This window comes from Nipponia nippon, unplaced genomic scaffold, assembly GCF_047370975.1.
Source record: "Nipponia nippon isolate SJK-2023a ecotype South Korea unplaced genomic scaffold, ASM4737097v1 scaffold_29, whole genome shotgun sequence".
Taxonomy (NCBI): domain Eukaryota; kingdom Metazoa; phylum Chordata; class Aves; order Pelecaniformes; family Threskiornithidae; genus Nipponia; species Nipponia nippon.
The window spans coordinates 6773140-6782656 of record NW_028262346.1 but is presented as its reverse complement, the minus strand read 5'-3'; the positions used below and the strand labels follow the sequence as shown (position 1 = coordinate 6782656).

Here is a 9517-nt window from a genome sequence, read left to right as displayed (position 1 = left end):
GGGGAAGTCCGATGTGTACCTCAAGGGGATTTGATTTTGGGTGAAAATAGCCAATGAACTGAATTGTATAATGTTTGTTGCTATATAATACTGGATGTCATCACTTCTATGGTTACTATGTGCCATATCAACGGTATACAGTAAGAATCACCCAAATTAATGAAGAATGAACTTTGAGGAAACCGAGCAAAGTGCAGAGGTGATAGAACCAGAACTGGCTTCAGCATGCTACAATCCACCACCACACACCATCTCTCCTGCCCTGAAAGGCTGTTATGACAGATGAAGCCCAAAGTCATGGACTAAATGAACTCAACCAACGTTTTAGAGGGATAGCCCACAGACTAAGGAAATGATATCTGTGTGTGTGTGTGTGTGTATGTATATCTATATCTCTCAAAAGACAGGAAAAGTGGTCGTGATTAATTGGAATGTATTGGAAAGTGTAGGACCTGGGCATGATGTAGATGGTATGGAATAAGGGGTGGATACTGTCCTGGTTTCAGCTGGGATAGAGTTAATTTTCTTCCTAGTAGCTGGTAGAGTGCTGTGTTTTGGATTTAGGATGAGAATAATGTTGATAACACAGTGGTATTTTAGTTGTTGCTGAGTAGTGCTTACACTAGTCAAGGACTTTTCAGCTTCCCATGCTCTGCCAGGTGCACGAGAAGCTGGGAGGGGGCACAGCCAGGACAGCTGACCCAGACTGGCCACAGGGCTATTCCATACCGTATGACGTCATGCTCAGTATATAAACTGGGGGAGTTGGCCGGGGGGGCAGCGATCGCTGCTCAGGGATGTGCTGGGCATCGGTCAGTGGGTGGTGAGCAATTGTATAGTGTATCACTTGCTTTGTATATTGTTATTGTATTATATTACTATTACTATTACTATTACTATTACTATTACTATTACTATTACTATTACTATTACTACTATTCTGTTTCATTTTACTTCAATTATTAAACTGTTCTTATCTCAACCCAGGAGTTTTCTGACTTTCACCCTTCCAATTCTCTCCCCCATCCCACTGGGGTGGGGGGGGAGCGAGCGGCTGCGTGGTGCTTAGTTGCTGGCTGGGGTTAAACCATGACAATGTAATACTGTACTATTGATAGTACCGAGATGAACAGCAGCATGTGTGTGTGTGTGCATGCACTGGACAACAAATGACATGTAAAGGCTGTTACAGGTAACAGCACAATAAACTTAGGAAATGGCATCAATAAATTTAGGTGTAAATTCAGAATTTTGTGTTTATTTGTATTTATTTTTCCTTTGTTCTTCAACCTCCTTTTGTGTATGGACCCATATTAATGCCCTCCCAAGGTACAAATCTTAGGAAAGCTGGCAGGCTGTGTTTTTCAAGGGGGTGGCTATTCGCTTTCCAAATGAGCAAGGGCAGAGATGATACTGCACAGCACATTTAGAGTCATGGACAAGACAAAGATCTTTGTATAGAGCTGCTGAAGGGTAAGAACTAGATACTAATTCTCTCAAATGTACAAAATCTTATTGCATTCCCAGCTTTGGTGGTTAAAACAAACAACTGGAAATTAAATCAGTTACGTATTCAATTTGTGCTAACAAGAGGTGCATTATGTCTGTAGGATGCATCATTAACCTTTGCAGTGGTTTGGCAGTGCAATAGGTGTGATGACTAAAGGATGACAAAGGCTTTAGTTTAACTGCGAAATGTAGCTATGGGATTTATTTATAGCACACAACTGAGCCGCAGAACCCACATTTGTCACATACACAGAATTTTTCAGTTAATGGAGTTACTCATGGTAGAGGTTGGTACGTGGTAGGCGGGTGTATGGACTCAGCTCCTTGATTCAACACTGTTCCACATAGTGTGATGGTTTGTGTCCGTTCTGAGCCCCAGCAAGGTAAAACCACGATGCAGCAAGCTTCCTTCTGGACTCTCAGGGAGAATGTTTAAAGTTTGCACATCTTCAGCTCATAAGGTATTACCAGGCCCACTGGCAAGTATCTAAAAAAGGAAATTGTCAAAGTTATTTCAGCAAATAAACTCAGAAGATGGTGGCAACTGAGGCAAAAGATGTAGGTGTTGAGGTCGTGAGAAGACTTCCTTTGACCTGATATTTTCTCAACAGGAATAAACTAACATAATCCTGAAAACTTGCATGCAACAAGCTCGAGTCTCGTTAACTGTAGAGGATAGTCAGACCCAAGGGGCTGTGCTCTGCCTGACGACATTGAACGATAAAGTGGGAATGAAAAATACCATGGTCTTCACAATACTTCACCAGCCTGAAGTTTAATCCTTTGGCATCTGCAAGGTGGTTTAAAACTCTCCTTTATGGTGATTGACTGCACTCTGCAGATGACACCACAGGAATTTACTGCACTGAAACATAACACCTTAATGAAGAAAAAAAAAAAATGCTTTACTTCTAATGCAAGCAACTTTGTCTGGTTTTCCCTTCAACCACGTAACACGATGATTCAGAGGTAAGACTCGTGTGGTTGTTAAGTTGCCATGATGGATTTTACAAAGGGGAAAATCAGGTCAAGTTTATGTAAGCCTGATAGCAGCTGCTCTTTGGAAATACATCTTAATTATGGGTAAAAATACTAAGCCATAACTTGTATACTTATTTTAAAGACCTCATTTTTTTTCTTTCAGTGCCATAATTCTAAACATTAGCTCTTCACTGAGGTTAGTATTTATTTATAGGTTGGATACCATAAGGAGGTAGCCCAAGAAATGCTACTGGATGATGGTGGTTATTAGACATGCCTGTTAGTGACCCCTCATATTTATCTATATTTAATTATAGAATTACTGCCATAATGCCCTAAGCTATGTCTGAGAGCAAGAGGCAATTCCATTTGCGAGACCGTTACGTGCCAGCACTGACAACTTGTTAAAAAAGTAGTAATGACCTTTGGGATGAAATCTTTTCAGCCCAATATTGACTTTCTGTGTGTGTGTGGAGTTTGATAAAAATCAAGATCAGACTTTTTTATTATTTATAGACACGCAGAAAAAGATAGTTTGAAAGATTAAAAAAAGCTGTTTGCAAACTTTGGGAGCCCCTGGGTAACAAGAAATGGCACCATTTTAAAATGTTAAACTGATAGTTTTTAGTTTTGTATTTATATCCAATTCAAAAATCTAGATGAGAAATAAAGAAGTTATGTTGGAATTCCTGAGCATGCAGGTGTGTGTTCACGTGTGCCAGTACACTCAAGTGTTCCCACTGACTGCTGACATACATGAAGTTCATCGTACACATGAGCGTTTGCAGAATCAGAGCCAACATTTGGAAATATTTTGAGCTTTCATATAAGAAAACACTTCAGCATATGCTTAAATGATACTGATTTCACTGGAAGTGCAATAGTCTCTTCCCTGAATTGAGACTACATTCCTTTTTGAGACTGAAATGACAAATACTTGTGACCAGATGACAAAACTCTGATGAATATGTTTTTGTTCTCTATTCTATCTCCCTTATTTAATATTAGTAATTTTGGGGGTAAGTTAGTAAGAAAATATGCTGTGGCTCTGATGATGGGGTGCTTTCTCTCGCTTCCACTTCCAGCTGTTAAAACGTAATGTAATTTAATAGTAATGATTATTTAGATGCATAATACTATGTCATTGACTAGACTAAAGCAAGTGTTTTGGAAAGGAAAGCAGAAGCCAAGAAGAAGCTGAGGTGTGGGTTTCTCTGTGGATAATCCGCACGGTGTCCGAGTGTCTATCGATCGTACAGCCCCGATGCTCGGTTCACTGCTGAAGTATCAGATCACCTTGCGCTTGCTGGTGAATGGATCTTAACCCAGAGCTGAAACATGGAGATATAATATTGATAAACTGTGGATAATTTACCCGGATTGTACCAGAAGTCTGTGGCAGGGCAAGGAATTGAGATGGGGTCTCGCCAGTTCATCATATTAAGCACAAAGTTATCATTTCTCTCACGACAAATGAGTCTAATAACCGTCAAAGCGCAGTGGCTATGCAAATCATTGTACCCTGATTGAGTAATAAAAACTATCAATCATCCGGAGTTAAGGGGTTTGCACATTGTATGATTACTGAGAAATAAAATCAGAATGATTATGCAAATCACCCCTTCAGCCAATCAGACTGAAAGATGCGAGGGTAAAAAATACATATTTATGCATCAATAACTATACAGTATCCCTGAGCTCCAGTTATTATTATTTTTGTTATTTGACTGCAGAAGCACCCAGAGGCCTCGATCAATCCGATATAAAATGTAATTGTTTTCTTTCGGATTCTGCGAAGAATCTTGACTTCCGCAGTCATTACAGATCCGATAAACGATTGTGACCCGATTCCCTGCTGGAACAAAAATGCAAATCAACATGTATTGAAAACATACAGGGGGGGGGAAAAAAAGACAGGTGTTGTCCATCAAGTTAAATATAAGTAAATGTATTTTTGCGTATGAAGGAGGTGGGTTTTGACTACTTCCACCGACGTTAGACCGCTGGTACGCGAGGCCCCTGAGCGCCGCCTCGCAGCCCCACAGCGGGGTGGTTTCCCTGCCCTCTCCCGCTGCTCGGCAGCCGCCCCACGGCCACGATGGACGCGGACGGGGTCCCGCAGAGCCCCGCCGCGCCGCCCACGGCCCGGACCCCCCCCGCGGCGGGACGGTGGCGGCCGCCCACGCCTGCGCGGAGCGGAGCCGCAGGCCCCTCCCGCCGCGCCGCCCCGCCACGTCCCGCTCGGGCGCCGGGTGCCGCCCCGGCCATGGCGTTCACCCTGTACTCGCTGCTGCAGGCCGCCCTCCTCGTCGTCAACGCCGTCGCCGTGCTGCATGAGGAGCGCTTCCTCCGACACGGTGAGCCGCCGCCGGCGGGGAGCGGGGCCGGGGGACCGGCACCGGCACCGGGGGAGGCCGCCGCCCCGCCGCACGCACGCCCCGGCCCGGCGGGGCCTCCTGAAGGGGGGAGCCGCGCCCGGAGCTCGGCTGGTGGTACCCGGCCGCGGCCATCCGGCTCTCGGCCAGCCCGGGATGCTCGGCTCCGCGGCGCGGGAAGGACGCCCGGTGCCGCGGAGGCCCCTCCCGACCCGCAGGGCTTCGTGGGACCCGGTGCTGCGGCTCCCCCGCAGCCTTCCCCCGCCGCTGTTGGGTATCGGCGTGCGAGGAGCGGAGTTGAATTTTCTGCCGCTGTGGTTGACGTCGCTCCCGCCATTACTTTGTCTCTCTTTTTCCATAATTTTCTTCCCCCGCCCCCTCGTGCATTTCTACTGTTTCGTCCCCATTTGTGCTGCATGTCAGGATGTTGTAATAGTGTGAGGTGGTTTCTTTCATCTTGTCATGTGTTTTTATGATGAGATCGCACTTCTCAGTCTTTGCACGTTCACGTTTCTGCAGTACTGAAGAAAGATCCCCAAGGTTGGGCGTCCTTGTCCTTTAAAAGAAAACAAAACCCCACAAAACACAGAAAAGCCACCGACCCAACGATCTGCAAAGCCCCAGAAAAAATTACCTGTCGTCATCCAAGGTTTCCCAATTTCCTGATCCAGAGAGTCCTGACTTCTCCAAGTCAGGCTGAGCTTGGGTTTTTGGCGGGAGCGCAGATAGTTATCCCTTTTTCCTGTTCCCCAGTAGGATTCACCATGAGAGACCTGCTCGGTTTGGGTCTGGGGTTTTTCTTTTGCTTTCCTGATGAGCAGCAGCTTGAGGAAAAGGGAGATGTGACGACTAACAGGATGGGTCAAGCCACTTGTCGGCCCCAGGTGACTCAGGAGACTTGGGAATAACTCCAAGCTCATCCGAGTGGGAAGCAGCATCTGGCAAGGTTGGTGAGGGAGAGGACTCACCTACTGCCCCCAGCCCAGTGCCAGCAGAGTGAGCGTGACAAGAAAGGGAAAAAAATCACTCAAAAGATGTCTCTGGAGAAAAGAAACTCGCGGGTTGCACAGCGCAGCTTTGAATATTTAAAGCCGCTCCCTCCTCTGCTCCGCTCATCCCCAAATGGGTCAGGGCTGTGACCAGCAGGACTCAAAAATCCCTGGTCCCATCACTGGGACCACACGCTCTGCCTCCTCGCAGTAGGTAGGGAAGGGTTTCTCCTTTGAAGGGCTGTGTAAACCTTCAGTACTTCTATTGCCCTCTGAAAAGTTCCCAAGTCTTTTTTTTTTTTTTTTTAATAGCAGTTATAAAAATCATCATCCTGATTTGGAATCTGTGCTGACTGTTTTCTGTCATGCAGCTCGTTTCTCAGTGCTGAAGCATTGCTTCATACCCAACAATTATTTGCTATTTTATCTTCTGGTAAAGGACTGTGAACAGATGTAGTTTGTTTGGTTTTATTCTGGTGGGTGGTTTTTTTGAAGTCCAAATAAAGTCATTTGTTTCTCTGGCATGCAGGGAATAGTAGTGTATTAAAAAGGTAAGGATTTCCTTTACAGAGGCATTGGTCTGTCATTACTGTTGTGTTCATTAAAAGGTTTAACAATTTTCAGTATATTGTTTTAAAATCTGATCTTGTAATAAAGCAAATTGGTTTGTAGTTTGTTTTTCTAATGTTAGTATAAACTTAACGATATTCAAGGTAGATCACTCATTAATATTGCCAATAGCATTTGTTGTGTGGTTTTGGGTTTCTTTTCTAACATGTTTGGCTGTTTTTATGTGACACAGTTGGCTGGGGAAGTGACCAAGGGATTGGAGGATTTGGAGAGGAACCAGGAATTAAAGCACAGCTAACGAACCTTATTCGATCTGTACGAACCGTTATGAGAGGTAAGGTGATGATCTTTTTGTTTAAACGTTATTGTCCGCAAAGTTTTGCTTCCGTGCTTTAGTGAAATAACCTCAGCATTTTGACTCTTTTCTCTTGCCAAACCGCTGCTGTTTCTGCTCGTCGTTTCCAATCTGTCCTTCCTTTGGGTTTCTTCCTTCACGCGTGGACTCTGTAAAGGAGAGCGCAGGTCCCAGCTAAGGTGCCCTAATTTTGATAAAGTGTAAAACATTCCCTGACTCTGTGTCTTGTCTTTCCGCTGCTGCGTCTTGTCTTTCCTCGGAGTTTGGGAGCTGGGGAGAAGCTTGGTGATCAGAGTGTGCAATTAGCTTCACCTTGGCTAAATTCAGTTTTATGTGAAGTACCTGGTGAGGGAAATGTAATTCCTGCAATTCTTAAGGGTAAGCCAGGCTTATGTGCCTCAAATGATGGGGGGAAAAAAATTAATTTGTAAGTTACTGATAGTTTTCTTCACTATAAAGCACACCAAAATTTCCTTTTATAGGTGATGATAAAGGGGAAGTAACAAATCTTACCTGTCTTGTCCACCACAGAGTAAAAACTGATACATTTCTTCTAAATCACAGCAAAGCCAAGGATAGAAACTGACTTTGAGATGGTTTTGTTTCATTTGGAGAAAGGATTGTTTGTGTCAAATTATAACATGATGGGCCATATAAAAATATTTACGCTGTTGCTTCCTAATTTTTATTATCCTAGGCTTTGATCCTGTCTCCTTTCACTAATCTGGATTTTTGCATAAGAAAATTCAGTGTATTTTTAAAATTTTGATTGATTTTGCTCCTTAAAAGGTAGTCTCCCAAGGTAATAAGAAGTTCTGTCACTTTGTGATGTGCAGAAGAAAATTTTCACAATTGCTCTTTTTTTTTTCTACAGTGCCATTAATAGCAGTGAACTCTGTTACAATCGTTCTCCTCCTGTTGTTTGGTTGAAGATACCTGTTGCAAAATCTTTCGGACATCCAAAGAAGCAGGTTGCTAACCATCACTGCTCTGAGTTTTCTGGGATCCAGCATGGTTTAGTTGTCAATTTGACATTCAACTTAAAATAATAAAGACACTATTTCTATTTATCATATTTCCTAATGTTCACTTGCAGTTTCATTAAACAAGATAATGGGATCAATGCAACAACGCTGCAAATATATTGGACTATGACAAGTTCTGTTGCTGCCTGTTAATAGCGTTGACTGTTAGAGTATGCATCGTAACATATTGCGATGATTGTCAATAGGATGCGGTTTTTCAATGTCTCGTTACTCAGGGATGAATTTCCTTCAGTACGCTTCCCAATTTATTTTTAAATTAAGAAAAACAACAGTGGTTTTTATTTCAATTACTACCACAATACTATTTAAGAGAATACGAATTAGGCTCTACAAACATGTTACAAATTATTGAAGTACAGTTGTGATATTGAGGGAGACAAAAACTAGCTGGGTAAAGTCCTGATTCAGTTCACGTTGGAAGCTGAACGTTCCTGGTTTGATTGAGAACAGGATTTTTCTCTTGGTGTTTGGTAGTCTTTTAAAATCAATAATGTTTCATGCTGATGGTGAAGTAAGTTGAAAATAGGTGCAATTGCTATGCAGAAGATCTAAAAAAGCTGTACCTAAAGCTGGGCAACTCTGTGTTAATTTAGACTAGCAGGTGATATTCGTGATTAGCGTTTGTTACTGTTCTGTCAAGGATTATTATACTTTTTAAAATGTGTGTTAAACTTCTGCGTGGTGCTTACTGTGTTAGAAGTGGGGAACCGTTTGTATTCTGAGCTTCTTGGGGAAATGTGGGAGGGGAATACTGTGCCCTCTGCAAATGCAATTCTTTCTTAAAAAATGGCGAATTTGCAGCCTCTTCTATTACTGCTGCTTCTTCTCCCGCCCTCCATCTTCCTTTGTTTAATTAACAGCTTACTGAAATTGAAACTATGGGTATGATCTTGCAGTTCTGTTGCAAAGAATATTGCTAATTGCTTTCGTACAGATCTTGTCTCAATTAAGACTACTGAATAGGGCTGATTCTCGTGTACCTTTTTAGAAAAGTTAGAAGTCTTATGTCTGTTCCTCTGCTAAAATCTTTTAGCTTATTTTTAAAGTGGGGAAGGCCAAAGGAAACCTGGCAGTTTCATTATGATAAAACAGCGTAGTTTATCATCTCTTCTTCCGATGTCTTGATGACTGAAGCGTACGCTGTTATATACAAAGATAAATCTGTAAAATGTGTAAATGAATTTAATGATCTTCAATCGCAGTGTTTTGCAGAGTAGAGTATATCCAGGAGGAGAGTTTTATGTTGTTTCCTTTTTTTAGTGAAAACTTGTAAATAAATTCCGAATTTCTAAGTTAAGCTCTCTCTTTCATAACTCTGTGTACAGTGGGAATATCTCAAAACTCAGCTTCATCCTGTTCCAGAGTTACTGTTCTTATATGAAATATTTTTTTGCCATCCCTCTGGCTCTTGTGAGCATCGTCTCTCTGCTATGAAGCTGTATTTTGGTTTATGTAGCAAACCTAATGAGCCATGGTAACATTGGCCTGAGGCAGAATAGGATTGTGCTAGTCTTTAAATTCTAGAGTAGGCAGATCTGTTATAAAGTATTTCTTTATATTAATCTTCATGTAATTCAGAGGTGACGAGGGTAGCATCTGGATCAGTTATTTTCATATCTCTGTCTTTCATGGAAATCAGACAGTATGTTGAACAGATAAAACATGGAAGGTATGCAGGCCTTTTTGTATTTT

At 42.6% G+C, this 9517-nt stretch overlaps 1 protein-coding gene across 1 annotated transcript; it reads left to right on the top strand.

Moving 5' to 3' along the window:
• Positions 1–4711: 4711 nt before the first annotated feature.
• Positions 4712–7854, top strand: IER3IP1 (immediate early response 3 interacting protein 1). Its single transcript, XM_087763666.1, has 3 exons — positions 4712–4847; positions 6657–6758; positions 7654–7854. Exons 1-3 carry the CDS (start codon positions 4757–4759, stop codon positions 7707–7709), a joined length of 249 nt encoding a protein of 82 aa, XP_087619792.1. The 5' UTR covers positions 4712–4756; the 3' UTR covers positions 7710–7854.
• Positions 7855–9517: the final 1663 nt, after the last annotated feature.

What these genes read in the sequence shown, in the direction of transcription:
- IER3IP1 (XM_087763666.1), top strand. Translation starts at nt 4,757, where the DNA reads ATGGCGTTCACCCTGTACTCGCTGCTGCAGGCCGCCCTCCTCGTCGTC. An exon ending in GGAGCGCTTCCTCCGACACG is followed by an intron (nt 4,848 to 6,656) that starts GTGAGCCGCCGC and finishes TATGTGACACAG; the next exon opens with TTGGCTGGGGAAGTGACCAA. An exon ending in TGTACGAACCGTTATGAGAG is followed by an intron (nt 6,759 to 7,653) that starts GTAAGGTGATGA and finishes TTTTTTCTACAG; the next exon opens with TGCCATTAATAGCAGTGAAC.